Here is a 16,086-nt window from a genome sequence, read left to right as displayed (position 1 = left end):
AGTGTGTGAGGTATAACAGTGTGTGGTATAACAGTGTGAGGTATAACAGTGTGAGGTATAACAGTGTGTGGTATAACAGTGCGTGGTATAACAGTGTGAGGTATAACAGTGTGAGGTATAACAGTGTGTGGTATAACAGTGTGAGGTATAACAGTATGTGAGGTATAACAGTGTGTGAGGTATAACAGTGTGTGGTATAACAGTGTGTGGTATAACAGTGTGTGGTATAACAGTGTGTGGTATAACAGTGTGAGGTATAACAGTGTGTGTGGTATAACAGTGTGAGGTATAACAGTGTGTGTGGTATAACAGTGTGTGAGGTATAACAGTGTGAGGTATAACAGTGTGTGGTATAACAGTGTGAGGTATAACAGTATGTGAGGTATAACAGTGTGTGAGGTATAACAGTGTGTGAGGTATAACAGTGTGAGGTATAACAGTGTGTGTGGTATAACAGTGTGAGGTATAACAGTGTGTGAGGTATAACAGTGTGTGGTATAACAGTGTGAGGTATAACAGTGTGAGGTATAACAGTGTGTGGTATAACAGTGCGTGGTATAACAGTGTGAGGTATAACAGTGTGTGGTATAACAGTGTGAGGTATAACAGTATGTGAGGTATAACAGTGTGTGAGGTATAACAGTGTGTGAGGTATAACAGTGTCTGTGGTATAACAGTGTGTGGTATAACAGTGTGAGGTATAACAGTGTGTGAGGTATAACAGTGTGAGGTATAACAGTGTGTGGTATAACAGTGTGAGGTATAACAGTGCGTGGTATAACAGTGTGTGGTATAACAGTGTGTGGTATAACAGTGTGAGGTATAACAGTGTGAGGTATAACAGTGTGAGGTATAACAGTGTGAGGTATAACAGTGCGTGGTATAACAGTGCGTGGTATAACAGTGTGAGGTATAACAGTGCGTGGTATAACAGTGCGTGGTATAAGGCAGCTAGAGTGTGTGTGTGTGTGTGTTGATTTTTCTGTGTAACATTGTAGTGTTGATTCAGGAGTTAAATTCACTCTGTAATAGTGAAATGAACACTCAGTGGTGTAGAATAACTTCCAGTGGTGGTGTTAATAACCAGAGGTACTATTTACACCGGGTAGAGTAAAACAGTCACACCAATCATTATAATTTTCCCGGCATGCTGTAATGCAGCTTGACTTTTTAGGATTGTTTTTAATATCTGTGTTTTTGCATGTGTATTGAGTAACCAAAAAAAGTGTTAAAACAACTCAAAATATATTTAAGATTCTTCAAAGTAGCCAACCTTTGCCCTGATGACAGATTTGCACAATCTTGGCATCCTCTCAACCAGCTTCATGAGGTAGTCACCTGGAATGCATTTCAATTAAAAGGTGTGCCTTGTTAAAAGCTAATTTGTGGAAATTCTTTCCTTGTTAATACGTTTGAACCAATCAGTTGTGTTGTGACAAGGTGATAGCCCTATTTGGTAAAAGACCAAGTCCATATTATGGCAAGAACAGCTCAAATAAGCAAAGAGAAACGACAGTCCATCATTACTTTAAGACATGAAATTCAGTCAATCCGGAATATTTCAAGAATTTTTTACGTTTCTTCAAGTACAGTCGCAAAAACATCAAGCACTATGATGAAACTGGCTCTCATGAGGACCGCCACAGGAAAGGAAGACCCAGAGTTACCTCTGCTGCAGAGGATAAGTTCATTAGAGTTACCAGCCTCAGAAATTACAGCCCAAATAAATGCTTCACAGAGTTCAAGTAACAGACACATCTCAACATTAACTGTTCAGAGGAGACTGCGTGAATCAGGCCTTCATGGTCGAATTGCTGCAAAGAAACCACTACTAAAGGACACCAATAACAAGAAGAGACTTGCTTGGGCCAAGAAACACCAGCAATGGACATTAGACTGGTGGAAATCTGTCCTTTGGTCTGATGAGTCCAAATGTGAGATTTTTGGTTCCAACCGCCGTGTCTTTGTGAGACGCAGAGTAGGTGATCGGATGATCTCCGCATGCGTGGTTCCCACCGTGAAGCATGGAGGAGGAGGTGTGATGGTGTGGGGGTGCATTGCTGGTGACACTGTCTGTGATTTATTTAGAATTCAAGACACACTTAACCAGCATGGCTACTACAGCATTCTGCAGCGATACACCATCCCATCTATTTTGCGCTTAGTGGGACTATCATTTGTTTTTCAACAGGACAATGACCCAACACACCTCCAGGCTGTGTAAGGGCTATTTGACCAAGAAGGATAGTGATGGAGTGCTGCATCAGATGACCTGGCCTCCACAATCACCCGACCTCAACCCAATTGAGATGGTTTGGGATGAGTCGGACCGCAGAGTGAAGGACAAGCAGCCAACAAGTGCTCAGCATATGTGGGAACTTCTTCAAGACTGTTGGAAAAGCATTCCAGATGAAGCTGGATGAGAGAATGCCAAGATTGTACAAAGCTGTCATCAAGGCAAAGGGTGGCTACTTTGAAGAAACTCAAATATAAAATATATTTAAATTTGTTTTAACACTTTTTTTGCTTACTACATGATTCCATATGTGTTATTTCATAGTTTTCATGTCTTCACTATTATTCTACAATGTAGAAAATAGTAAAAAATAAAGAAAAACCCTTGAATGAGTAGGTGTTCTAAAACTTTTGACTGGTACTGAATGTAATGTATTGTCATAAAGTTACATTTTAACGATAACATTCACCTAGGAACTCATTTGGCGAAAAGGAGGCCAGTCGTGGGAGGTAACTCTACAATTCATTCGAAAAGAAAATGCACCATGGGAAAAATGCAAATTAGGCTTTAAACCATACCGTGTTATAACAACACCCAAAATGACTTACTGTAACAGTTTTTTTTTTTGCATAACACTAATAGGAGTTAATTCTAGTTTAACACTAGTGTTGAATAGAAATAACACTGTGAGTGTTAATTACTCCATAGCGTTACACTTGCAAGTGTTAATGCAAAGCTAATCTGTTACATTGCAGTGTTCCATTAACACTCAAAATGTAACATTATAATCCGAGTATGTTTTACACTCTGTAGAGTGGGACCATATGTGATCTGAGGTAGTGGTAAAATTAACTCTTTAAGTGTTGATTGAACACTGCAAAAATGCACTGTGTACGCACGCTTTGTGTGTGCCCATGTGTGCGTGTGGTAGTCCTACCTGGAGGATGGATACAGTCTGGGAGAAGTGGTGTGTCCTACCTGGAGGATGGATACAGTCTGGGAGAAGTGGTGCTGCTCCATAGTTGATGTGCTGTACAGGGCAGCTAGAGGATGGTCAAACTTTTGCAGGTAGGTGTTACTATATCCTCGATGGTCCAGATCATGACATAGACAGGCTATCAGCAGACCCTTCTTCTGTTGATGGGGGAGAGGATGGGGGGAGAGTGGATAGGGGGAGAGAGAGAGAGCATAGGGGGAGAGAGAGAGAGAGCGGATAGGGGAGAGAGAGAGGATAGGGGGAGAGAGAGAGAGAGAATAGGGGGAGAGAGAGAGAGCATAGGGGAGAGAGAGCGAGAGAGAGAGAGAGAATAGGGGGAGAGAGAGAGGATGGGGGAGAGAGGATAGGGGAGAAAGAGGATAGGAGGAGAGAGAGAAGATAGGAGAGAGAGAGGATAGGAGGAGAGAGAGAAGAAAGGATGGGAGAGAGAGAGAAGATGGGGAGAGAGAGAGAGGATAGCAGAAGGAGGGAGAGAGAGAGAGGGTGGGGGAGAGAGAGGATAGGGGAGAGAGAGAGAGAGAATGGGGGAGAGAGAGAGAGGATGGGGGGAGAGAGAGGATACAGGAGAGAGAGAGAGCACGGGGAGAGAGAGGGGATAGGGGAGAGAAAGAGGATACAGGAGAGAGAGAGAGGACGGGGAGAGAGAGGGGATAGGGGAGAGAGAGGGGATAGGGGAGAGAGAGAGAGAGAGAGAGAGGATGGGGAGAGAGATAGGGGATGGGGAGAGAGAGAGAGAGGATGGGGGAGAGAGAGAGAGGATGGGGAGAAAGAGAGAGTGAGAATGGTGGAGAGAGGATGGGGAGAGAGGATAGAGAGAGAGAGAGAGAATGGGGAGAGATGATAGGGAGAGAAAGGATGGGGAGAGAGAGAGGGTGGGAGAGAGAGAGAGAGGATATGGGAGAGAGAGAGGGGATATGGGAGAGAGAGAGAGAGAGAGGGGATAGGGAGAGAGAGAGAGAGAATGGGGGAGAGAGAGAGAGAGAATAGGGGGAGAGAGAGAGAGCATAGGGGAGAGAGAGCGAGAGAGAGAGAGAGAATAGGGGGAGAGAGAGAGGAGAGAGAGAGGATGGGAGAGAGAGAGAGAGGATATGGGAGAGAGAGAGATGGGAGAGAGAGAGAGAGAGGATATGGAAGAGAGAGAGGGGATAGGGGAGAGAGAGAGAGAGAGAGAGGGGATAGGGGAGAGAGAGAGAGAGAGGATAGGGGAGAGAGAGGATACAGGAGAGAGAGAGAGGGGACGGGGAGAGAGAGGTGATAGGGGAGAGAGAGGGGATAGGGGAGAGAGAGAGAGGATGGGGAGAGAGAGAGGGGATGGGGGAGAGAGAGTGGATGGGGAGAGAGAGAGGATGGGGGAGAGAGAGAGGAGGGGGAGAGAGAGAGGGATGGGGGAGAGAGAGAGAGAGAGAATGGGGGAGAGAGGATAGAGAGAATGGGGAGAGATGATAGGGAGAGAAAGGATGGGGAAAGAGAGAGAGAGGATACGGGAGAGAGAGAGGGGATGGGGAGAGAGAGAGAGAGAGGATGGGGGAGAGAGAGAGAGAGGATGGGGGAGAGAGAGAGAGAGAGGATAGGGGAGAGAGAGAAAGGATAGGGGAGAGAGAGAGAGAGGAGGGGGGAGAGAGAGAGAGGGGATGGGAGAGAGAGAGAGGATGGGGAGAGAGAGAGAGAGGATGGGGGAGAGAGGATAGAGAGAGAGAGAGAGGATGGGGAGAGATGATAGGGAGAGAAAGGATGGGGAGAGAGAGAGAGAAGAGATGCGCGAGGAGAGCGAGCTTAGATGATGAGAGCGGTAGGATTGACTGAGGTCTCACGAGGATTTTCCTGAGCGATGACGATGGAGAGAGACAGAGAGAGAGATAGAGATAGAGAGAGAGAGAGAATGGGGACAGAGAGGATGGGGGAGAGAGAGAAAGAGAGGATGGGAGAGAGAGAAAGAGAGGATGGGGAGAGAGAGAATGCGGGACAGAGAGAGAGACAGCAACATGATTAGACCCAACCAGATCATAAGAAAAGGGAAAGCAATTACGCATGGACTGATGGAACATGGATTGTCATCAACTGATTCTACACAGGGTTAGGGTGAATTCCATCTCAATTCTGGATGTAAACTGATGTTCTTTAAATGACTGAATTGGAATGGATTTGACCGCAACCCTCTTTCTGAAACTTTATTTTAACTCTTGACTGACTGTGTTATTGACACACTGATGCACCGACGGACAGACCGGCAGGCAGACAGAGAGACAGACAGGCGGGCAGACAGACAGACAGACAGGCAGAGAGACAGACAGGCAGAGAGACAGAGAGACAGACCGGCAGGCAGACAGAGAGACAGACAGACAGGCAGAAAGACAGAGACAGACAGGCGGGCAGACAGACCGGCAGGTAGACAAAGAGACAGACAGGCGGGCAGACAGACAGACCTGCAGGCAGGCAGACAGAGAGACAGACAGACAGGCAGAGAGACAGCGAGACAGACAGACAGGCAGACAGACAGAGAGACAGACCTCTATCTCAGTGAAGATGCCAGTGGTCTTCTGCAGTATGGCGTACATACAGTGAGCCACGTTCACCGCGTGTTTCCAGTTGTGGTAGGGAACACGGCGATAATTCTTCCTCACAGACATTGTGAACCTGCACAACTTCTCCAACTCAAAACTAGAGGGAGGAGGGAGGGGGACAGAGAGAGAGAGAGAGAGAGAGAGAGGGGCGAGAAAGAGAGAGAGGATTGGGAGAGGTAGGGAGTGGATAGGAGACAGAGAGGGGAAAGGGGGCGAGGTAGGGAGAGGATAGGGGAGAGAGAGAGAAAGAGGATGGGGAGAGAGAGGATAGGAGAGAGGTAGGGAGAGGATGGGGAGGGGTAGGGAGAGGATGGGGAGAGGATGGGAGGGGTAGGGAGAGGATGGGGAGAGGAGAGGGGAGGGGTAGGGGAGGGGTAGGGAGGGGTAGGGAGAGGATGGGGAGGGGTAGGGGAGGGGTAGGGAGGGGTAGGGAGAGGATGGGGAGAGGTAGGGGAGGGGTAGGGAGGGGTAGGGAGAGGATGGGGAGGGGTAGGGGAGGGGTAGGGAGAGGATGGGGAGAGGTAGGGGAGGGGTAGGGAGGGGTAGGGAGAGGAAAGGGGAGGGGTAGGGAGGGGTAGAGAAAGAGAGGAAAGGGGAGGGGTAGAGAGAGACAGCAACATGGTTAGACCAACCAAATCATGAGAAAAGTGGATGGATGTCATCAACTGATTCTAAACAGGATTAGGGAGGAGAAAGAAGGTCTGAGGTCATCTGCCTTTGGTCTAAAGAGCAGGAACCCAGACTTCATCAAAGTAATTGGAAATACAGACATTGTCATCCTACAAGAAACATGGTATCAAGGAAACCCACTGGTTGCCCTCTAGGTTACAGAGAGCTGGTAGTCCCATCCACCACACTACCAGGTGGTATAGAGGAGACGGACCCACTGGTTGCCCTCTAGGTTACAGAGAGCTGGTAGTCCCATCCACCACACTACCAGGTGGTATAGAGGAGACGGACCCACTGGTTGCCCTCTAGGTTACAGAGAGCTGGTAGTCCCATCCACCACACTACCAGGTGGTATAGAGGAGACGGACCCACTGGTTGTCCTCTAGGTTACAGAGAGCTGGTAGTCCCATCCACCACACTACCAGGTGGTATAGAGGAGATGGACCCACTGGTTGTCCTCTAGGTTACAGAGAGCTGGTAGTCCCATCCACCACACTACCAGGTGGGTGGTATAGAGGAGATGGACCCACTGGTTGTCCTCTAGGTTACAGAGAACTGGTAGTACCATCCACCACACTACCAGGTGGTATAGAGGAGATGGACCCACTGGTTGTCCTCTAGGTTACAGAGAGCTGGTAGTCCCATCCACCACACTACCAGGTGGTATAGAGGAGATGGACCCACTGGTTGTCCTCTAGGTTACAGAGAGCTGGTAGTCCCATCCACCACACTACCAGGTGGTATAGAGGAGTTGGACCCACTGGTTGTCCTCTAGGTTACAGAGAGCTGGTAGTCCCATCCACCACACTACCAGGTGGTTATAGAGGAGATGGACCCCACTGGTTGTCCTCTAGGTTACAGAGAGCTGGTAGTCCCATCCACCACACTACCAGGTGGGTGGTATAGAGGAGACGGACCCACTGGTTGTCCTCTAGGTTACAGAGAGCTGGTAGTCCCATCCACCACACTACCAGGTGGTATAGAGGAGATGGACCCACTGGTTGTCCTCTAGGTTACAGAGAGCTGGTAGTCCCATCCACCACACTACCAGGTGGTATAGAGGAGATGGACCCACTGGTTGCCCTCTAGGTTACAGAGAGCTGGTAGTCCCATCCACCAAACTACCAGGTGGTATAGAGGAGATGGACCCACTGGTTGCCCTCTAGGTTACAGAGAGCTGGTAGTCCCATCCACCACACTACCAGGTGGTATAGAGGAGACGGACCCACTGGTTGCCCTCTAGGTTACAGAGAGCTGGTAGTCCCATCCACCAAAATACCAGGTGTGAAACAGGGAAGAGCAGACTTAACCCAGACCTTTTTACATTTTTCAAATTTTGTATTTAACTTCTTCGGGGTAGGGGGCAGTATTTTGACGTCCGGATATAGAAGGTGCCCGTAGTAAACTGCCTGCTACTCAGTCCCGGAAGCTAAGATATGCATATGATTAGTAGATTTGGATAGAAAACACTCTGAAGTTTCTAAAACTGTTTGAATCATGTCTGTGAGTATAACAGAACTCATATGGCAGGCAAAAACCTGAGAAAAAATCCAACCAGGAAGTGTGGAAATCTGAGGTTTGTAATTTTTCAAGTGATTCCCTATCCAGTATACAGTGTCAATGGGGTCATTTGGCACTTCCTAAGGCTTCCACTAGATGTCAACAGTCTTTAGAACGTTTTTTCATGCTTCTACTGTGACTGGGGAGAAAATAAGACCCATTGGAATCAGATGACTGAGAGAATGACATGAGCTCAGTGGCGCGCTTTCACGTGAGAGTTAGCTGTGTTCCTTTTCTTTTTTGAAGACAAAGAAATCGTCCGGTTGGAATATTATGGAAGATTTATGATAAAAACATCCTAAAGATTGATTCTATACATCGTTTGACATGTTTCTATGAACTGTAATATAACTTTTTGGACTATTCGTCTGAACTAACTGCGCGAGCACAGTGGATTTGGATAACTCGACTGAACGCGCAAACAAAAAGGAAGTATTTGGACATAAATATGGACTTTATCGAAACAAATGAACATTTATTGTGGAACTGGGATTCCTGGGAGGGCATTCCGATGAAGATCATCAAAGGTAAGTGAATATTTATAATGCTATTTCTGAGTTTTGTTGACTCCACAAAATGGCAGGTTTGGTTTGCGACCTGGTCAAGATAAAGCAAAGCAGTGTGACACAAACAACAACACAGAATAAACAAACGTACAGTCAATAACACAATAGAAAAAGTCTATATACAGTGTGTGCAAATGGCGTAAGGAGGTAAGGCAATGACGTGACCCTCTTTGGCATGCCTTCCCCCTCTCTCTCTCGCCTACACCCAGGCTGCTGTTATCTCAGGTTGTAAATCCCTGGAGGAGACTCTCTTCCTCATGACCAGACAATATAGAGAGAGAGAAGGTTTCACAGGAGAACAAAGGAACCTCTTCTCCAGCACAGAACTTGAGAACTGAACAATGTTTTGGAGAAGGTGCACACGGTCGGGGAAGAATCCAGCTACATTTCATTTAATGTTTGTGAAACTCATGAGACAATACAGTCACATTAACATAACTCTGTTTATGCAAGAGTCTCAGTTATGAGGCTTGCATCTAATTGTTGTATAAAATTATTGAGTAAAGATGAAACTATTTGTGAAATTATGTAATGTGATTTTAAACTGTTTAATGAAAGGGAACCCAATTCCCTTTAAAGTTAACTAAGTCATTTGCCCGCCCCATGAGCACAGACATTGATCTGGGGTCATGGGACAGCCTTTTTCTGCTCTTCCGAATATAACCCCCACCTGGAGAATCATCTGCAGACCAAGCTTACCTCAATTACGAGATTACGAGAGGGCTAAGGTCTGAGTAGATTGTTGAATCTTTTAACCTGTAACCATACCACGTGGTTAAACTCTGAGACTATCAATCCAACAGAATAAGAGCTACTCTTCAATACTAATTACTAGTCTGCAGCTAGAAATTATGTACCATTGAACGACCGACAACCGCCGAAACATCTATTCTACAAGAACATTTCTGAAATGGGACTCTGAAGTACCCATTCTAACCATGAGAGACGATCAGACGAACTCTCCAACAGAAAGACGGACGATTCCAACAGAGGTCACGACGACACACTGAGTGTAAATATATATATTGATTGCAATTATTCCCGAATGAATGAGCGTTCATGTGCAAAGGATTAGCATTTCAATGAATATAATTATCAAGTGCGTAGTTCCTGCCTCTCTCAGTCGACCCCCACTTCCCTTTTGTCCACCAAGCTGCGATACCGTTTTATCCCACTAGGGAAATTCTGCTATCATTTCCTTGTAAACATATCTACTGTTTGTTTGTTTATGCATTTCTGTGATTATTTAGTTAGTAAATAAATGATTTAAGACAATTGATATATGGATGACTCATAGTGAAGACTGGGTTCGTGCAGATAACCAACAATTTACGACGCTTGGAATGAGACTAACGTGAGGTAAAGAATAATTCATTAATTCGAAGACTAATTGATCAGATATTAAAATATATGAAAGTAATATTAGGAAAATTATAACTTTGTAATCTGAATATTTTCCTTGGTGCCCCGACTTCCTAGTTAATTACATTTACATGATTAAGTTAGTTTAATCACGTAATAATAATAATAATTACAGAGAATTTATTTAATAAAAATAAGTCTTCAGTTTAATGATGCCAAAGACACGACAGGCAATACATAGGCCATAATAGTGAAGTCATTACAAATTTCATAGGCCATAATAGTGAAGTCATTACAAATTTAGCAAATTAACACTGGAGTGATAGATGTGCAGATGATGATGTGCAAGTAGAAATACTGGTGTGCAAAAGAGCAAAAAAAGTAAATAAAAACAATATGGGGATGAGGTAGGTAGATTGGGTGGGCTATTTACAGACGGCTGTGTATAGCTGCAGCGATCAGTTAGCTGCTCAGATTGCTGATGCTTAAAGTTAGTGAGGGAAATATAAGTCTCCAACTTCAGTGATTTTTGCAATTTGTTCCAGTCATTCGTCCCCTATCCTCAGACCTAACCCACTCTATTCAATTTGTCAAAACAGGAACATTTTACATCTGGCTAGAAATGAATAAGGAAATTATCTCAACAGAGAAAAATGTCCTCATGTGTGCTACCTATATCCCCACAATAGAATCCCCATACTTTAACGATGACAACTTCTCCATCCTAGAGGGGGAGATCAACAATTTCCAGGCCCAGGGACATGTCTGTGGCGACCTAAATACCAGAACTGGACAAGAACCTGACAACCTCAGCACACAGGGGGACAAACACCTACCTGGAGGTGGCAACATTCCCTCCCAAATATGCCCCCCCCCCCTAGACACAACTACGAATAAACAAAAAACTAAATTGGGTCACAACTCTTGCAGCTCTATCGCACATTGGGTTAGTACATAGTCAATGGTAGACTTCGAGGGGACTCCTATGGTAGGTACACCTACAGCTCATCGCTTGGCAGTAGTACTGTAGACTACTTTATCACTGACCTATCACTGACTGTGAAAGTCTCTCAGAGCGTTCACAGTCAGCCCACTGACACCCCTATCAGATCACAGTAAAATCACAGTCTACTTGAACAGAGTAATACTCAATCATGAGGCATCAAAGCCAAATGAACTGAATAATATTAAGAAATGCTATAGATGGATGGAAAGAAGTGTAGAAAAAAAATCTATCCCTTTTAGACAATTTCCTGGACAAAACATTCCACTGTAATAGCGAAGGTGTAAACTTGGCAGTAGAAAACCTAAACAGTATATTTGACCATTCACCTTCCCTATCAAATCTAAACATTTCAAGCAGACAACCGAAGAAAATGAACAATAATGACAAATGGTTTGATTAAGAATGCAAAAACCTAAGAAAGAAATTGAGAAACGTATCCAATCAAAAACATAGAGACCCAGAAAACCTGAGTCTACGCCTTCACTATGGTGAATCACTAAAACAATACAGAAATACACTACGGAAAAAGAAGGAACAGCACGCCAGAAATCAGCTCAATGTAATTGAAGAATCTATAGAATCTAACCACTTCTGGGAAAATTGTAAAACACTAAACAAACAACAACATGAAGAATTATCTATCCAAAATGGAGATGTCTGGGTAAACCACTTCTCCAATCTTTTTGGCTCTATAACAAAGAACAAACAGTAAAAACATATACATGATCAAATACAAATCTTAGTATCAGCTATTAAAGACTATCAGAACCCACTGGATTCTCCAATTATATTGAATGAACTACAGGACAAAATACAAACCCTCCAACCCAAAAAGGCCTGTGGTGTTGATGGTATTCTCAATGAAATGACCAAATATACAGACCACAAATTCCAATTGGCTATACTTAAACTCTTTAACATAATCCTCAGCTTTGGCATCTTCCCCAATATTTGGAACCAAGGACTGATCACTCAAATCCACAAAAGTGGAGACAAATTTGACTGCAATAACTACTGTGGGATATGTGTCAACAGCAACCTTGGGAAAATCCTCTGCATTATCATTAACAGCAGACTCGTACATTTCATCAGTAAAAACAATGTACTGAGCAAATGTGAAATTGGCTTTTTACCAAATTACCGTACGTCAGACCACGTATTCACCCTGCACAGCCTTATTGACAAACAAACAAACCAAAACAAAGGCAAAGTCTTCTCATTCTTTGTTGATTTCAAAAAAGCTTTTGATTAAATTTGACATGAAGGTCTGCTATACAAATTGATGGAAAGTGGTGTTGGGGGAAAAACAAACAACATTATAAAATCCATGTAGAGAAACAACAAGTGTGTGGTTAAAATTGGCAAAAAAACAAATGAATTTCCACAGGGCTGTGGGGTGAGACAGGGGTGCCGCTTGAGCCCCACCCTCTTCAACATATATATCAACAAATTGGCGAGGGCACTAGAACAGTCTGCAGCACCCGGCCTCACCCTACTAGAATCTGAAGTCAAATGTCTACTGTTTGCTGATGATCTGGTGCTTCTGTCCCCAACCAAGGAGGGCCTACAGCCCCACCTAAATCATCTGCACAGATTCTGTCAGACCTGGGCCTTAACAGTAAATTTCAGTAAGACAAAAATAACGGTGTTCCAAAAAAGGTCCAGTTGCCAGGACCACAAATACAATTTCCTTCACAGTTGCCCTAGTGCACACAAAAAAACTATACATACCTCGGCCTAAACATCAGCGCCACAGGTAACTTCCACAAAGCGTGAACGATCTGAAAGACAAGGCAAGAAGGGCCTTCTACGCCATCAAAAGAAACATAAAATTCGACGTACCAATTAGGATCTGGCAAAAAATACTTGAATCAGTTATAGAACCCATTGCCCTTTATGGTTGTGAGGTCTGGGGTCCGCTCACCAACCAATAATTCACAAAATGGGACAAACAACTATTGACTCTGCGTGCAGAAGTCCGTCAAAAATATCCTCCGTGTACAACGTAAAACACCAAATAATGCATGCAGAGCAGAATTACACCGATACCCGCTAATTATCAAAATCCAGAAAAGAGACATTCAATTCTACAACCACCTAAAAGGAAGTGATTCCCAAACCTTCCATGACAAAGCCATCACCTACAGAGAGATGAACCTGGAGAAGAGTCCCCTAAGCAAGCTGGTCCTGGGGCTCTGTTCACAAACAGACCCACAGAGCCCCAGGACAGCAACACAATTAGACCCAACCAAATCATGAGAAAACAAAAAGATAATTACTTGACACATTGGAAAGAGTTCACAAAAACAGAGCAAACTAGAATGATATTTGGCCCTAAACAGAGAGTTCACAGTGGCAGAATACCTGACTACTGTAACTGACCCAAAATGAACAAAGCTTTGACTAAGTACAGACTCATAGCCTTGCCAGTGAGAAAGGCCACTGTTGTAGACCTGGCTCTTAAGAGAAGACAGGCTATGTGCAACACTGCCCACAAAATTAGGTGGAAACTGAGCTGCACTTCCTAACCTCCTGCCAAATGTATGACCATATTAGAGACACATATTTCCCTCAGATTACCCAGATCCACAAAGAAATTTGAAAACAAACCCGATTTTGATGAACTCCCATGTCTACTGGGTGAAATACCACAGTGTGCCATCACAGCAGACAGATTTATGACCTGTTTCCACAAGAAAAGGGCAACCAGTGAAGAACAAACACCATTGTAAATACAACCCATATTTATGTTTATTTATTTTCCCTTTTGTATTTTAACTATTTGCACATCATTACAACACTGTATATAGACATAATATGACATTTGTAATGTTTTTATTCTTTTGGAACTTCTGTATGTGTAATGTTTACTGTTCATTTTAATTTTTTATTTCACTTTTGTTTATTATCCATTTTACTTGCTTTGTCATTGTCATGTTTCCCATGCCAATAAAACCCTTACATTGAATTGAGAGCAAGAGAAAGTGAGAGAGGTAAAGTATTGTAGAGGTATAGTATTTATCCTGTACTATGGGTATATATGACTAAGTTAATTTATCTTACAGGGTCTATGGGTATATTTGACTAAGTTAATTTATCTTACAGGGTCTATGGGTATATTTGACTAAGTTAATTTATCTTACAGGGTCTATGGGTATATATGACTAAGTTAATTTATCTTACAGGGTCTATGGGTATATTTGACTAAGTTAATTTATCTTACAGGGTCTATGGGTATATTTGACTAAGTTAATTTCCCTGATGACAAGCGCTGTAAATGTCCCAGAGTGGACCTATACGTACCTGGTCTCTCCACATGAGTTGTGGACCATGTAAACAAAGACAGCCGGCCACAGCTCCTCAAACTGACTAATGTCAAAATGAAACCTGGAGAAGGGAGGGAGAGAGGGTAGGAGGGAGAGAGGGTTGGAGGGAGAGAGGGTAGAAGAGAGAGAGGGTAGGAGGGAGAGAGGGTAGGAGTGAGAGAGAGGGTAGGAGAGAGAGAGGGTAGGAGGGAGAGAGGGTTGGAGGAGGGGGTAGGAGAGAGAGAGGGTAGGAGAGAGAGAGGGTAGAGGAGAGAGAGGGTAGGGTAGGAGGGAGAGTGGGTAGGAGAGAGAGAGGGTAGGAGGGAGCATCTTAGATTATCATCGGCTGCAATGTGTGGTGTAACAGGGTGTGTGTCTGCGTGTGTGTGTATGTTTGTGTGGGAGAAAGAGACAGATGCAGACAATAGCTGTAGATCTTGCAGGGCTGAAACACACACACACACACACACACACACACACACACACACACACACACACACACACCACACACACACCACACACACACACACACCACACACACACACACACACACACACACACCACACACACCACACACACACACACACACACACACACACACACCACCACACACACCACACACACCACACACACACACACACACACACACACACACACACACACACACACACACACACACACACCACACACACACCACACACACACACACACACAGACAGTCTGTCTGTCTGTCTGTCTGTCTGTCTGTCTGTCTGTCTGCCTGCCTGCCTGTCTGTCTGTCTGTCTGTCTGTCTGTCTGTCCTCTGGTACTCAGATCTGGACTGTGTCTGCGCCAGGGCCGTCTCTCTCCCTTTCTTAGAGACAGACACGGGTTCCAAAATTATTTATTTCCTTTCAAATACTTTGATCATTTGATTACGCCTGCCTGAAGAACCAGATTGGCAGGGTTTCACGTTTGGGACTATTCTATTGGTTCCATTGCACCCAAAATGCTCAATAAAGCCCAATTGTAAATATTTGAAAGAAAACAAATCCTATTTGAACCCAGGTCTGCTCCAATAAACATGGCTGGGGATCAGAGTACTACAAGAGGTTTAAGGTACATGTGTCACGCCCTGACCTGATAGAGAGGGTTTATTTCTCTAGGTTGTTAGGTCAGGGTGTGGGGTGGGCATTCTATGTTTTGTATTTCTTTGTGTTGGGCCGAGTATGGTTCCTAACCAGAGGCAGCTGTCTATCGTTGTCTCTGATTAGGAACCATACTTAGGCAGCCTTTTTTCCACCTGTGTTTGTGGAATCTTATTTTTGTATTGCTTTGTGTGCCTACAGAACGTGACGGTCGTATTTTCTTTGTTCATTACTTTTTATCGTGTTCTGAGTAAATAAATCACAAGATGAACATATTCCACGCTGCACCTTGGTCGACTCCTTTTCACGAATGTTGCAGAAGATCCCATCACAAAAAGACCAAGCAGCGTGGGCAGGATGACTGGACCCGGGAGGAGATCCTGGATGGGGCAGGACCGTGGACAAGGCCGGGAGATAGAGGCAGCGAAGGCGGAACGGTGATACTGGCAAGCAACAGGAGGCCGAGAGGCAGCGGCAAAAACATTTTTTTGGGGGGGGGGCACACGGGTAGATTGGCTAAGGCGGTTTTAAGACCTGATCCAACCCCCTGTGCTTACCGTGAGGAACGAGTGAACAAGCAAGCACCGTGTTATGCGGTGATGCGTACTGTGTCGCCAGTGTGCACTCACAGCACGGTGCGCTCGGTGAAAGCTCCTCACCGTTGCCGTGCTAGAGTTGGCCGTCAGCCAGGAAGAA

The 16,086-nt window shown here is 44.6% G+C and overlaps 1 protein-coding gene across 2 annotated transcripts in view; it reads right to left on the bottom strand.

Moving 5' to 3' along the window:
* LOC115201744 (cAMP and cAMP-inhibited cGMP 3',5'-cyclic phosphodiesterase 10A-like) overlaps positions 1–16,086 on the bottom strand; it is a 155,822-nt gene that overhangs the window by 7,207 nt on the left and 132,529 nt on the right. For both annotated transcript variants that reach the window (XM_029765611.1, XM_029765612.1), the window contains exons 15-17: positions 14,261–14,344; positions 5,741–5,891; positions 3,215–3,370 (exon numbers count right to left, since the gene is read on the bottom strand). In XM_029765611.1, the coding sequence (XP_029621471.1) occupies positions 3,215–3,370; positions 5,741–5,891; positions 14,261–14,344 (391 nt within the window). The remainder of the gene's footprint in view (positions 1–3,214; positions 3,371–5,740; positions 5,892–14,260; positions 14,345–16,086) is intronic.

This window comes from Salmo trutta, chromosome 10, assembly GCF_901001165.1.
Source record: "Salmo trutta chromosome 10, fSalTru1.1, whole genome shotgun sequence".
Lineage (NCBI taxonomy): Eukaryota > Metazoa > Chordata > Actinopteri > Salmoniformes > Salmonidae > Salmo > Salmo trutta.
This window is presented reverse-complemented; position numbering and strand designations above follow the sequence as displayed.